This window comes from Thunnus thynnus, chromosome 20 (assembly GCF_963924715.1).
Source record: "Thunnus thynnus chromosome 20, fThuThy2.1, whole genome shotgun sequence".
In the NCBI taxonomy this organism is placed as follows: Eukaryota; Metazoa; Chordata; class Actinopteri; order Scombriformes; family Scombridae; genus Thunnus; species Thunnus thynnus.
In genome coordinates, this window is record NC_089536.1 from 10,375,500 (window position 1) to 10,391,774 (window position 16,275).

The 16,275-nt window shown below is 38.8% G+C and overlaps 1 protein-coding gene across 2 annotated transcripts in view; it reads right to left on the bottom strand.

Annotated features, from left to right (window-relative positions):
* The window catches only part of dock1 (dedicator of cytokinesis 1), a 185,711-nt gene that overhangs the window by 49,097 nt on the left and 120,339 nt on the right, over positions 1-16,275 (bottom strand). For both annotated transcript variants that reach the window (XM_067577059.1, XM_067577060.1), the window contains exons 28-29: positions 15,418-15,519; positions 13,589-13,683 (exon numbers count right to left, since the gene is read on the bottom strand). In XM_067577059.1, coding sequence (XP_067433160.1) covers positions 13,589-13,683; positions 15,418-15,519 — 197 coding nt within the window. The remainder of the gene's footprint in view (positions 1-13,588; positions 13,684-15,417; positions 15,520-16,275) is intronic.

Genomic DNA, 16,275 nt, shown 5'->3' on the forward strand with positions numbered 1-16,275 from the left:
ATGGGTTAATCCACTCTGATGTTGCAGAATTAAATGTTAATAACTTAAGTGGCATGAAGCTTTTAGAGGGGAATTATGATTGCTACTTACAGAGTCAGAGGCCCATTCGCTATTTAACTTCACTCCCTGGCGGAACCAGCCATACAACAATGTGTGTACTAATCTCTAAGAATTACCCAAAGAAAGAAAAAAACTCTTATCATGAGCGTAGGAGAAAAAAAAAGTCCAGCACAGCATATTCAATAACCTGGCTTATTTTATTTAAGAAAAAAATCACCCCAGGTTTTTGTGGCTTCTGTTCTCAATCTTGGTCCCTGTGAACTCCGACGAATGATTGCCCGAGGTAACATGAATGTGCGATAAAAAAAATGGCAAGGTGAAACAAGGACAACTGTGATGCCACTTGAGCGGATTGCATCAGGGTTTCATGAGCAGGCAATAAAACGGCATTAAGATGTAACGCTCATGTAACCGACACTGGCGGGTGAGCTGCCATCTGGTACACCTGGAGCTCAAAGAGATCCTTCTGCCTTTGTCATAGCCCAAGTTAAACCCTTACCGAAGCTCGGTCTCATCGTGGCAATCAGTCATCTCACATATCATCTTGGAATCTCTTACTTTATGTTTCAGTTGCTTGGCAATAAGGGTCAATGCCACCTGAGCTTACTGGAAGGTCTAAATTTTATTGCCGTAGAGAGGGAGCTGAGGGTTTCCCTCACCGCCCCGTTGAACTGACCTTGAACAAGAATAACCGGCACTGTTGAGACGGCAATGCTGTGGGATCTGGGGTATTTTAAAGCTATACAATATTCATGTACCACATTTATCTCCATTGCTGACTAAATGCTATCTGGGGCCGATGTGTGATACATATTAAGAGTCACCTTAATCATTAGTTGGAAAGGTTAACTGTCATTGAACACCTTTGGATAAGCCATTAGAAGTCCATTTCTATGTCTCTCTGGCTTTAGAGTTGGAAAGCCCTCCCTGCCCCCCAAACACACCCATCTCCCGTGCACTCAGACAGCCTATTACCACCATCCTGTCTGCACGAGCACAGGCTCCCTCTCTGTACACCTCACTCAATTTTCTGCAGCTGTGAACATGCCAATATAGTTGATACGCTTAACACTGGACTAATGCTAAAATGTGTTTCCATCCACAGCACCTGTGGGTTGAGAAATATTACTGCTCAATACCTAGGGCTCATTATTTTCTGTTTACAAGTAAAGAAAAAAACAAAAGGTTGATTATAAATGTTTTAGAAAATCAATACTACAAAAATCAAGGTAAAAAAATCACTGCAGCCCAAACACTGCAATTTGAATATTTGGTTTACTATAAGCTATGGTGATCATCCAACACAACAACTTTATGGTTGTGTTCATATGTAATTTTGTCATCTTGTTTTTCTGTAATTTGCCATCTGGTCTATTCTGTAAACCAACATCTATTGTGTGTTTGTCCATCCCGTAAGAGGGATCCCTCCTCTGTTTCTCTTCCTGAATTTTCTTCCATTTTTTCCCTGTTAAAAGGTTTTTTTTGATGAGAGGAGTTTTTCCTTTTTTGAGGATCTAAGTATAGAGGATGTTGTATTGCTGTACAAATTGTAAAACCCCCTGAGGCAGGTCTGTGATTTGTGATATTGAGCTATACAACTAATATTGACTTGGAAGACAGAAATAGATGCAAATCAGTTTGCTTATTTTAAAAAATCCAGGTGTCGTAGTCAATAATCTGTAAAAAAACAAAGCAAAAAAACCCAATGAGCTTTGTCTATATGGTGTGTTTACCTGGATAAGCATAGGCACAATGACTGACCTACAGAACTTAAACATGCATAGAAAAACCTGTTTATTTATAAGTGAAAAATATAACTGGTTCAACATGACTCAACTTGACTGATCATTTCAAATTACCAAAAGCTGTAATTTCTACAAACATCAAGGTAGCACAGAGCTCTCGTTGCTGGGTCACACAGTAAGGAATATGAGCAAGATCAATACTATTCGCAGCTTCTCACTAAATATGACTCAACAGGCAAAATACAGCTGCAATCAACCATTTCTTCTTGATCTCTCTTTCCGGTAAACGCACCTCTTCATGGTTCCACTACTATTGTTTGATGATCCGAGCAAATGAAATCTCCTTTGCTCTCTACATGACTGATCTACGTATAGTATCCGTCTAATGGGAGATGCTTTTCATAAACATGTTTTATTAGAGTCTCTCTCTCATGTTGCGGCTCACACAGTAATGTAAACTCCACTACCTAAAAGCCTATTTGAAGCCAGGCAATCTGCCTGAGCGCAGAAATATAATGGGCTTTAACGAACAGACAGGACAGTTCCTCTGTGAGCACATCCTGCCATTAATTAAAGTGAAAAACTTAATGAGGCGGATGAAAATAGAATATACTCTCCCTCACAGTGGGCTCTGACTAAGACACTCCAAAAAGGCCATTTCAAACAAGATTAAAGGCATTCAGAGCTAATTTCTTCAACTTTGGAATAGATTTTTTAATTGTGGACTTAAAAGTATGACATTTTAAAAATGTGTTCCTTATATAAATGTGATATACTAAGAAACACTCTACTCTAACTGTCTGTATTTGATTTAGTCCAAGAGGAATTATTCATAAAAATATGTAACTACTCTACAGTTAAAAATTAATTACCATATTGATTTTAGGGAGAAGTCTTTGTACAGAGAGGAATCACGCACAATGAGTGTAATTCAAGACTGTTTGTATAATATACAGTTAATAGCTCACTAGCCACTCTGTACTGCCACTGCTCTTTCAAGCTTACATTATTAACAAAGCCAAATGCCAGGGGGAAGATGCTCAACTGCCTTGCAACATCTGTGACGGCCAGTCATTATGCAGCAGAGGGAAAATAAGATGCTTAGATGTAGAGGGAGATGGAGAGACAATGACAAAGCAGTTCTTTATAACGTCATTACAACTACAAGCAAAATGTTAACTGGGAAATTTAAGCTGCTGCTATAAATGTAATCAAAGACTTATCAAACGGACTCAGTGTTTGCTTTATGCCTTCAGCTAAGACATCGTGCATTTCTGGGGACACCCTAGAAATTTGTAACGCCTATAAACAGCCTGCCCTCATGCTGCTTTCTGTTTTTTCATCCAAAGTTCAGCAGGGAAATCAAGGTAGCTCTAATCATCTCCAGAAATCACGGGCTTCCCTATTTTCTGCTTAGGAAGACAAAAACATAACTTGGAGATCTGTTAACTTTTTAATTAGGCAGTGCAAGAGCAGCATAGCACCTCCTATGTATTAGCGTTACTCCGATACTATATACATCTGACATCATTATGATAAATATGCTCCATCAAACTGTCAGTGTCAGAAAAATCACCCCATTACTGCTGATTGATGAGTGTGCTTGTGCATTTACATTTCGGCACACACAACAGAGGGTTTGCTTTTTGCACCCTTGTTGCATATTTTTCATCAGCTGACTTCCTGCAGATGATCTGCACCGCAGACACCTAGCGCATATGCTAATGAAAAGTTATCAGCAGATCATACTTGCTAATTGAGTTCAGAGAGCATCCCAGATAATGATCCCAGTATTTGCATACTAGCCTGCTGAATAGCTGGCGTATCTGCCTGTGCTACGAGATAAGGCAAGGTCAAAAACCTTCATTATCAGACCAGTTTATTAAATTAGATTACCTTTATTTCAGACACCTGATCTAATATTAGATCAATGTATCTGTCAACATATTTTCAACCCAATTCCCACTCCAGTGTGACAAATTTCCTCCTGTGCATCTTAAATACAGTATATCTGGGTCTTGTTAAAGTTTATCATGGCTTTTCAGATAGACTAGACTGTAGGAATTTACACCAAGCAGCACAACTCAGGGAAGCTAAAGAATCACTGGAGTGAGTCAAAATACTGCTCTCATCTGTTAGACCCGTCCATTTAAACAGAGAAAAAGAACTTTCTTACTCCACTTTAACATTTAAAGTACACTTTGAGCAATGAAGAACGAGCCGGGATGATAGCGCCAAAGTAAAATTTTTGTGCCAAATACAAAATTGGTCTTTTATCTTAAAGCTGATGTCAATTATGTCCTTTAATTAACGCCTTTTAATTAAAAATCTGGAGCGGTGAATGGTGGGGTGTGCCAAAACACTAAAAAAAACATAGCATTAACTTGACATATTTATTGAGTTTGTCGGGTCACATCTGCTGGCTGACAATGCCAGTGCTGATACATTTTTATAATTTTTACTAAATAATATATTCAAGATTAGCTCACTTGGCTAGTCAAAGAGATTTGTTCTATCCACCAAATATTTCTATAGTTTGAACATCCTCTATTAGTTAATCAAAAGACTGGCATTATGTAATTTACGGATCATACATGGTATCAATCTCTGTGAGGCTGCACTAAGGTACGCTAGCACAGCAACATGCTCGCCATGACAAAGCTAAGATGCCAATGTTAGTAGGTATAATGTTTACCATGTGATCTTAGTTTAGTGTGTTAGCATGCAAATGTACAGATCACCAAAGTGGCTGCAAATCATCCTCAGGGGAACATGAATGCCTGATATTTCACAGGAGAAGTGAAAACTTTGACCTGCTGGTGTGGCTAGATAAAAAAGTCAGGGGTCACCAAAGTCATTAGGCATAATCCTCTCTGTACCATTGAGATATGTACCAAATTCATGGCAATCCATCCAAAAGCTGTAAAGACATATCACCCAAAACCAAAAATGTCAACTTGCTGGTGGTGTTAGAGGAGAAGTCAGAAGGCTTCATCCTCTTGGTACCATGAACATCTGAACAAAATTTAATCGTAATCTATCAAATAGTTGCTGAGATATCTGAGTTGGATTCAAAGTGGTGGACTGACTGACATTGCCATCCCCAGAACCCAGCAGCATGGTAAGTAGACATTGGTAAGCAGACATTGGTAAGCAGACATTGGTAAGCAAAAACTGGTAAGCAGACATTAAATGTTGGTCACCTTAATAACATTCTTTAAATCATGATGGTAAATTAGATATTGTTTTAGTTTCAATTATATTTATATAATAAATGGCATACAGTAAAGCATTATTTTTAATCTAGGTAATATAAAACAATGTATATTATTGATATATACTCACCAGGCACTTTATTAGGAACACCTTTGCAATCTAATGCAATCCAAGCTCTGCCATAAATTCTTCTTTTATGAAGCTTTTAAATTTTCAGTTCTCATTGACACTGTCAGAAAGGCGATAATTCTAAGTTTTGTTTATTATTGAGGTCATAGCAGGTGGTGGTGTTGTACTGGAGTACATTATACTAAAAAGTGTTCCTAATGTTTTGTACACTGCATTAACATACATGAGTTTTGACTGACATGCATTAGATTGCACAGGTGTTCCCAATAAAGTGCTTGGTGAGTGTATATGGATATACAGGCATTCACACACTGTAAGCATGCAATGACTATAAAGGAAAGCTCTGCAGGAATAGTTCATTTCATCTTACTGAGAGAACCAGAAGACCCTCAGAAGACCTTTGCTGCATTTCTCTGTACAAGACCGAACTGATGACAGAGGCCAAGTACAAGATCACTTTCGATATGAGTTTGTGTGTGTGTGAGAGAGTTGACACGCACATAATGTGTATTTGACCCTATATGCAATGAAAGCGAAAAAGACATGATTTCTGACTGACCCCACAGATCAGTGAAGGCCTGTCAGTCATGTGAATACTGTGGAAAAAAAAAAGCTGCAGTCCCTTTGACTTGGCGGCACCAGCCATTGTGATGCCAGCATCAGAGCTAAAGCGCGCTAGCTACTGCCAGCCTACTGTATAAACACAGAGATCTGAGATGTAACAATGACAGCAGAGGTGCTTTTCATCCAGACAAAAAGTTTGTGACGAGGTGAATGGATTACTAATGAGACAACACAGTCTGATTTTAGTCAAAACTCCAAATACAAGTAAGCCAAGAAAACTCCCACTTTCTGTACTGGAGTCATGGTGTTGGCGAGGTTCATGTTTAGCAGTGAATAAGATAATGAGGCATATTCAAAGTTATCAGATGAATCACGAAGCAATTAAAACAGATTCTAACAGTCTAAACCTTTAACGCAGTGTCTTTCTTCACAATTTCTTTTAAAGACAAAAGATATGCCTGTAGAAAAGTACAGAAGAACTTTTTGTACCCAAAACATCTATAAGCGAATTTTTGCACTCTCTCTGGCACTTTTTGATGCACGAACAGCAATGTTTCATACAGTGATAGTGTTTAATTGGATTCAAACTCTCGGCAGCAGTTATAACACAATCAGTGTATTAGAGATGATTATATAGAGCCTTGGCATATTAGCAAACTGACACTCATGCCACATGTGCCCTTTTAGTCAATGTTGATTGCAGTGTGCATCACTGCTGGTTTGAATGCCAAATTAAATACACATCAGATATGCAGTCAAGAAATGGGGCCATTTGGTTTGACATACTGTTAGTCTAAAGACAGAAGTAATTGGATTACCAAAGTGAAAGGAGCATTCATCAAGTGTACTGCAAACATGTCAGTTACGTTGAGAGAGGGAAGAAAGAAATGAGCTACAGCATATTCACTGGGTCTCCAGTGAGGCGTTTGCCTCAGTGTAGTAATGGATCCTAATTTTATACCTGACAGAAAAAATGTCATTCCCTTGTCTTTCCAAACAAGAAAATTTAGAAGTCAGCGTCATCTAGAGAACATGGGTGGAAAGTAAATTACTGCACAAATTTGAGGAACTTAAAATTTACTGCATTTTATGCTACTTTATACCATATTTTCTACTACTCGACTGCATTTTATAGAGAATTATTTTCTTGTTTATTCCGCATCAGTCATCTGAGAGCCATAGTTATTAGTTACATTGCAGATTAGAAATTTAAATACAAAACATGCTGTAATCTTATAAATAACAATGCACTATTATAAATTAAACTCCTAATGTGCAGGTGTGGCTTCTTATGAGATTGTTGATTACTTGGTCCCTAGGACTGGATCGTCATTTGATGTGTGAAATGTCTGATGAAGTTCATTTGACCAAAATGTAGCAACTGAATACATTTAGTTTGAATAAAGTAACAGTGTGTGGGAGCTCCTACAAGTACTTTAGCTCAGCCTTGAACACTAATTTAAAAAAAAAATGCTGCTTACATGTTAATAGAATAATAATACACACTGAAAGGCTGATGGTGGCATTCTGTAAAATTGTTTTTATTATGGTACAATTTGCTGATGATGCTTCTGTACAGTATAAGCATAAAATAACATTTTGAATGAAGGACTTTCACCTTTACTGGAGTATTTTTACATGGTGGCGCAGCTACTGTAATGATCTTCCACTCAAGGCTCTAATGTGGTAGGTCTAGGTCACAAGATAGTTTTTCTACACAGTAAGCAACCTGCTGTTTCTTAATAATGACTTTGATAAAACCACGTAGAGAGAAAGCACATCGGATGTTATCGTTCTTAAGGGGGAACAATTTAAAACCGACTGACAAGGTAAGATCACAGCCACTCAAATGCACTGCAGTCCATGGGAAAAACAATATTACCTGTCTGGGCAAAGGCTTATCAACAAGCAGATACACACATACTGACAGACATGAACACAAACTCCAAGTGGTAAACTCCGAGCACATTCTGTGAAGGCTGTGTGCCTGGCATTTACATCAGAGCTATCTGAGTACAATGAAAATGTAAGATTAATGTAAAGCTAACCTACACTGGCATTGTGGCAAACAAATACCGATACATACAGCAGCACCTGGTAATGCAGTGCAGTATGCAACAGTACATCACAAACCATGTTTCATGGCTCTCTCATGGTTCATCTATAAATCTCGAGATTGCAAAAATTACCAACCACGGCTCGAGAATGAGGACACAAGAGAGAAAGTAAATAACTGTCACCGCATTAACAAAGCAGTGTTGCAGGAAAGCCATGTGAAGGTCAGGCTTTTCTTCTCAGCTCACAATACAAAAAAAACATCATTCTTGAGAAGCTCTGGTAATGTGCATAAAAAGGAGATAAACAGATCATTTGGAAGGTTTATTGGTAAATGTCATAGCATAGCAACAAATAGTATTCCTTCTTAAAGCCACTATATTCCATTTTATTATAATAATAATGGGTCCGATTACTACATGTAATGTGAAAGGGGTGTAGAACAAGTTGAGAGTTTTAAAAAAAACCTTTGCATTGCAGAACCAATCCAAAGTCTTTAAGGTGGCCCTTCATATTGGGGTGGTGACAAGCAGTTCACTACGGAGGAGAATGGGGGGGGGGCATAATTTCTGGAAAGGTGTGTCTTTGACAAAATGTAAGGGCTGTAGGTTTGTTAGCGGCTGTTCTCACCACCGTTCAAGCAACTACTGTGCGTTTAGAAATCCCCAGACTTCTGTAGGCGGAGATCTCCGATTGTCTGGTATCGCGAGACTAGTGACAAACCAACACAGAGTTATCACTTGACCATGTAGTAGTTTCCCTCAGCTCTACAGAGCTTTGTAGCATATTTCAGCACATTGTTTTGGTTTTCAGCCCACGGCTTTGCAGTTTTGGTTCACTCCCTATGCTTTTAGTGTCATTTCCAGTTGCAACAGTCAGCTATTTTCAGCTAAAAAATCTCTAAAAAGCCACGGCACACCATCTGCACAGGTAAACATAGTGTAATATTTAGCTGCTGAAGTCAGATAATTCCCTCAGGAGTGGATGAAGATCAAAACAGAGCAAAAAGGAATGTGAATATTGAACTTTAAATTAATGCTAATGTTGCTCTGGATCTGCTGGATGTGTAAATATGCAACTGTTTGCTACCGATTTTGCCATATCAACACAGTTAATGCAGGTTTAAAATTTTACTGCAAGTTCATGGTTAAGCTTTTCATAAATATTTACGACACAAACAAAAAAAGGTTAATATTTTGTAGAAAATGCTAATTCTTTCATGGGTTTTAAACAAATGTAAAATTGTTGATGTAGATATGATATGATATTTTGGAAATTAAATTGTATTTCCAAAACATTTCAGGTATTTATATATATATAAAAAAATCTTCCTTATCCTTATGTCAGCAATGATTGTCTCAATGATAGTATGTTGAAAGGGGAGATTGAAAGAATTTAAATAATCTTTCAGTTTTTTGAGACCCACAGGGCCACAAAACTGAAAGTGACCACAACTGGAGTAGAGAGTTATCGTTTAATGCTCTGTCAATAGCCTTCTCTTTAAGAAGGGGGTATGTCAAATCAGATACCCATATGTCTACAGACACTGTTTTTTATCTTGGTGGGTGGTGGGTTGTACAAGGGCAAACAGGATCACAACATCACTGGCAGTCTTTTCACTCTCTGAGTCCTCCCTTCCTTCCAGACCTGCCCTTCAGGTCCTGGATTAATCATCGAGAGAACTCCAAACGGCAGCCATCCAGCTTCAGAAACCCTCTCCTAATGAGTCTGTGCGGGACTGATGGCACGGGTTACCGAGTTAAAGAGCTGCTTCTTCAGCTCGCCTGGGCTTTCATCTTTTCATCTGCCACGCAGGGCTCTCTGAGAACTCCCCATTCATCTCTCAATCCACTATTCTTACACATAATTAACAGCTCTGCAAGAAACTTTGGGTGTCATTTGGGGAAATGAACTGATTTTGAGAAGGCCATCTGATGTTAACTCAAATCTAATGCATTAGGAGTTTTATTACATGTCCCAGTAAGGCTGTTAGGCATGAAAAAAATTATTCATTTATTCTTTTGTATGCCAAATAAAGAGAGAAAATAATGCAATGACTTAAAGATAAGTTTAGGTCCACACACTGTGTGGATATTATCTTCAAGACCTTTAAAACTTTATTTGCTAAAATTAATAGCAAAGATTATCAAAAAATATTTTGCTGTTGACGTCTTTTTGTTATTAAAACTGTTAAGCTTCCATAGTGGGAGAAAAAAAAAACACTCAACACTTTATCAATTTGTTTAATATCACTAATTACAGTTCATTATCTAACATAATTTTACCTCAGTCTGTTAATTAAGTCTTTTGGTTGCTGCAACATCCACAGCTGTTCAATTGCTTACCCTCACGACTAGACGAAAAAAAAAAACATTACCAATGAACATTGTTCAGATTGATGATGATGGCTGCACTTAGTATGCAGTGATTCAGCACATCTTGGGCTATAAGGTTGAAAAGCGCAGAGCTCTTGAAAAGTTTACTATGCAAATCTGTACGAGAGCACATTTAGCTGACTGAACAAAGCAGCCAGCAGCTGTTGTCTTGTAAAGAAAAAAATGTGAAACAAGGTTTTCCATCCCTGGGAGAAAATAGACAGTGAATACAGTAAAAAAAAAAAGTAAATTCAAATCAAGTGTCATATCTGCACTCCAGAAGCTTTTGCAATATTGTCACATTCAAAAAGGAGCTTTAATTGTTTGATATCCTCAGAGCCTGATACACAGAAGTCTTGACTTGTTTGTATAAAGAAAATAATGTGCAATTTTGTAAGTTCTGTGCACTAAATAAACATATGACCACTGAAATATTTGTGTCAGGGAACATGTAATCAAGTTCACAGCCAACCATGACCTCAGCAAGCAAACTTGTTCCCTGGAATTTTTGGAGAACAAGTGTGAGTCCATCTTGGCTGCCAATTAATTGTCGCTATTAAGCAATGGCCAGTTGGCATTGGGCAAATGGCAGTCAGTGGCTAACCAACCTGATGCTGCTGTCCCCGGGGCAATTAGAGCCCATAAATCAGTTTACAACCTGGAGGAAGTAAGAGGCGATGGGTGGAGGAGGAGGAGTGGGAGGAAACGACTGCTGCTACTGCCGATGCCCGTCTCATTAGTGGTGCTATCATAATGTGTCGACATGAAAGAACCGTCTGCTGGTGCTGTGGGTGGAAATCTGTGTGCTGAATGTGGCATGTGCGGATTGCCCAGAAACGAGACACTGTGGGGAAGGACTGAGGGATATTCAAATGTTCTTCATGAGGCTTTTAAATGTATTTTTTAAAGTCCTAAAAATGTTTTGACATTACTAGAAAAATCAGTTACAAACCACTTGACAAAAACAGACTGTGGGGGTTCACCACTATGTTGCTTATAGTGCTTATAGTAGAGAAACCCAAATCTTTACTTCCTCTCAGCTCTATAGCGCTGTTTAGCCTCTTTTGGCTAACAATTGTTTTGGATTTACGACACATTTATGCTATGGTTCGCTCTCAACGCTCTAATTTTTCAAGCAGCGGGCAGCTGTTAGCAGCAAACAATCTCTGATAAACCCAATGTACACTGACTATCCAGCAGACAAAATTACAAATTAGCTGGTGAAGACAGTCAAACACCTGGCAGCTAAAGACTCATATTTGCTCATGAGGCGGTGGAGACCAAAACAGAGCTAAAAGGAGAATTAATATCAGATGACTTATATTGATTTATGTCGCTCAATGTCTTCTGGATGTGTAAATAGACAACATCCAATCACAGCCCTTTTAGTTTAACCAATTTTGTACAATAGTATGTTTTTTTGAGAGGCATTTTTCTTCTTAACATTGCTTTAAAAATACACAATGAACTCGAAAATGAACTTTATAATGAAGTGGTAGTCCTAGTTTAATGTTGCAGCCTCAGAGACCTGACACTTTGAAATTTGCAGACTGGCATCAGTCTCCAGCGCTTTGGGAATCAAAGAGTGCACAGCAGAAGAGCATGATGCACTCAAACAGTTTCTTATGCTTTTAGATTGTAAATGCAAAACATTTATAGCTCTCTCATGGGATGAATGGATGTGTCACCTTGGGTTCGTTCTGTGGGGAGCAGCGGGGAAACAACCGATCAAACACACACTGACGGATCGCGATAAATGGAAGAGTTTTGCTAATTTGTCGCAAAGCCGACACCTGCAGTATTCAAACGGGCTCAAGTATAAAGACTGTGAGATGAGTCAGACTTTGACAGGCTTATTTTTCATCAAGTTGAACAATGATTTAACTCCAGCAAATGGCTGAATGCACTGACTAGAATGCAGAATTAATCTCTCGGCTGTCACAAACAAGTGCGAGTAGACAAAAGGTTCAATTGGGGAAGATTCTGCTGAGGCACGGGAGATGACACATTGGCCTCCAATCTGAGAGTCAAAAAAACAAAACATTGCACACCCTACAAAGCATGATCTGAGAATGAACTGCCGGGAGATCAGTGATGCTTATCACATCCCCAAAGTTTCTCTATAAAGTACAGGATCACAGTGGATATGGAGTGAACAAGCTTGTTAGTCCAGTGCATGCATGTGGGAGCGTGCCTTGTTGATGTCTCCCGTGTGTGTGTGTATGTGTGGCTGAGGAGGGTCAGGACTGCGTGTTTTTATTCCCTGACATTGCATCTCAGTCCACAGCTGAACAGATGTGATTTGCACACTTTCAGGGCACAGGGGAGCATCATCACCAAGTTACACAGTCGTTCTCTGCAATCGTGACCCAGGTGGCTGATAATGTTTTTTAGGAGGGACTGTGTGAATTCCAAAAGGAATTTGGCTTGTAGTAATTAAACGGACAGATGAAAGTAATAGAACTAAAACTGAGAAGCGGTGCAACCTCTAGATAAATATCCTAGCTGATGATGATGTTGGAATGGTTTTGGAAACAGTGGGCAGGTAGTCAAATTGCTCATAATCATCTAGGGGCTGCCTCCATGAGCTTTGCACCTGCTATAAATGGCCACTTTAAAGCTGCGCTCCAACAGAGCTCAGGTACTCTGCTGTTGTTGTTATGTGAGAAGCCATGTCATTATAGTTTTAGTACTTTTCATTGTTTACTCCAGTTAATGTTCCATAAACTGGCATGTAAATTTCACTGTGACCTTAACAGTGATCTTTGACCACAGTGCAAAAAACATCCAGCATTTTTAATAATGCATGGATGCTGGTGGGGAAAAGGGAATTTTCTTTCTCAGTTGTCAAAAAACTGACTTAAGGTTTTTATCTGACAGCTGTTACTATGCCCTTATACAATAGAGCACAACAGTATATTCTGGTACACGTCTCTTCTGAAAAGATACAAATGGAAGGATAAAAAATTTTTTTTTAAAAAAATCAAAGAAATCCTTTAACTTTTTTTTCTAACTTCATCTGACAAGTGCACAAAAAACACAGCTGTTGACTAAACTCCTGAACTGCAAAGCACATTCCGTCTCTTTTTATATTTTCAACAAAAATGGAATCAGGCAAGTTTCACATTAATAAAACAGAAGGCTGCGGCAGCACAACAAGCAACAAAGTAGAGAGATGCTGAGACTAAGTTTGGAGATTAGCAGGCAGCATACACCTGAGCATCTATAATTCATGTGATTGTTTGCGGCTGCGCTTACCGCTCATCTGATTGCTGCACTGCTGAGGCCTTGTGCCGATATTTGCATGGAGAGAAAAACATTAGAAAATATCCTAACCCACTTCTGACTGCTGTTCCTTAGCAACAACATTGTAGGGAGTTTAAAGCAGCATGGTTTATGTGTGTGTATGTTTGTGCATGTGTGTCTTAGCGGTGTTGTACTTACTTATTTTGCATCATGTTCATTATGACCCAGTCCGAGGGGTAGACGTTTTTCCCAATGAGATCTTTAAACATGATGAATGTTTCCATTAGGAAATCCTGCAAGACAGAGAGAGAGAAAGTTTTCAAAATAAAAACTGTAATTCTTCCCACCTCCAAGATAAGAGCAATCTGAAATGAACTGTTACGAGTTTGTGGCTTTCAGGCAGAAACAGCTTTTAGATTAGTTTGTAAGGTCAGGGTGACTTATATATATTTCCCTTTTGCAGATGGAACGTGAGACCAATATGTTCGCATGTCTTAGTACAATGAGATTACAACTGTCTTCTCACAGGAAAACGATTCATGCGGTATTTAGATAACATAAGCAGGACATATAATTATCCACTATTAAAGACATCAAAACAACTTGATAACTAGGTGCAGTTATAATAAGAATGAATTCTCAGATCTACCTTCTCTGCAGCAACATCGCTTCAAACCCGTCTTATCTTCATACCTCAGGGCTACAAAGTCAAATCAACTTTTTTCTGATGTTAAAGCTCTGGTATCTTTTTTTTTTTCTTTGACTTATTCCTCTATTTATTCTTCAATCCTCTCTCTATCTTTCTTTCTCTCTCTCTCTCTCTATACATAGATATATGTACACACATATTTTCAAGGGACACAAAGGTATATTTTACTTCTTTTCTCAACACGGTTTTGCTTTAACCCTTGAAGTTCTTTCTTGCTTGAATCGTTCCATCTTTAAGATAATGATAATGTCACACCCACAATAGCCTGCTCTTAATATCAGTAGCAGCTTTATACCTAAAACCTAATATGCATGCAAATCTATTTCTGGCTGCAGATGTTCACTCCTGGATGAATCCCTGGGTTTTGTGGTGTCGTGTTTAGAGAAACATTGCAAAACAACAAAGTCCTCTGGGCTGCAGCCAGTTCTGAAATGTGGATATGGCCCACGCCAGCAACAGGAACAATAAATCTGTGAAAAGATCCAACTTCATCACAGTGATTGTTTATCCTGCTATGGGAACCAGGCAGGCAGCCTCATACAAAAACTGTGTACAATCATGAAGGTCAATGAGTTCTATTCGTGTTTATTTCTTTTCACAATCACCTGAAAAATATCATTCACGCCTCAATAAAGATACGTAGATAAATAAATACAGCTTTTCAGACTGTGCAGGATGTTAGTATACACATGCTCAGTCAAACAACAATAAGCACAAATAAGTAGTAATTCTATCAATTTCCATTTATTCATGTAATACCAGATAAAAACAATATGTTCTGTAAGTGAAGGAAAGTTCTCCGCCTACTTGGACTTTATAAAGCTTTACCAGTAATATACATCAGATTCACGTCCTTCCTATGATGCTCAAAAGTCATTTGTTGGGGTAAAAGCAAAGAGTGGGACTTTCTCATTGGTAAGAATGGAGGAACGTAATACTAATCTGGCAGCAGATACTTGAGAAATACCGCTTTGAGGGAGGAATTATTCAGAGCTGAAATCCATAACATCAATGAGATTTATCCCTCCTCCACAACTTGTTGGCTGCAATGAGTGATCTGCTTCCCTTAGGAGTTACTATCATCAAGAGCATGCTGTACATGTAGCAGCCTGGGAGCAATAACTAACAGAAATTCAATTTCATACTTTATTGTAGAGGGTAAAAAGAAATCCTAACAGATCTAATCTAACTTTTGATTTCTAGAAAAGACAGAATACAATGATATTGAACTACGGGCCTATGTTTTAAGTATTACACAACAATGTAGCCTGAAGTGTCTCATCTACTGGACATCGCCACACTGATAAGGTGTACTCACCACCACATCACTCCTTATCTTGCCAAAGGTGCTGATCAGATGAGCGTAATGATAGTCGTCCATCTGCCTCAGTGTGGCAGTCATGCTGGCCACGAAGCTCCCCTGGAGAAGAGAAAGAAGTGCATTCAATAGACAATCAAGTTCAAATTGAAGGCTGAGGATAGAATGACTCTGTGCCTCTGATTTTGATGGATACTGACTAGCTAAGATGATTGGATCTGAGTACTGAAGCAGGCCTGACCTCCCAGGTTTGAAAAGGTAGACGCCATCACTCAGTGGCTGATCTCATTAACCTACTGACCTCCACTCCCCAACTCTTTGTCTCCACTGATTATAATGCCTGTGAGGTCCCTAAAGTGCTGTCTTTACTTCGCAGTGCGCTATCCTGGCTCTGGTTAGTACGCTGTACATGTGCTGCGAAGAGCAGATAACGGAAGGTAAATGTGTGGTGGCTGGGCGGAGGGAGGTTACCGCTAGCAGTCAACTGTCATGCCAGTGATGTGTCTGGACAAAGGTAGAGACATACTGGAGGAAAAGACTGGGAGAGGGACTGCAAATGTATATTGAGAGTTATCATGGAGAGGAATGAACACAACGAGGACATATTTTAGAGGGACCCTTCTTCATGATTAGTGTGACTGGATTGAAATTCACAGCAATAGATGAATTAAGCAAGGGATTTCTACAGAGATTCATAATAATCAGCTATCAGAAGACTGGTACGATAACAAAAGCAAAGTAGAAAGACATAGATGACAAAGAGATGATGTTGTAAGTGTATTAATTAGGCTGTTATTAAGCAAACAAAAGATGTGGCTCTAATTAAAAATAAATCTAAACAATAAGAATCCGAATTTG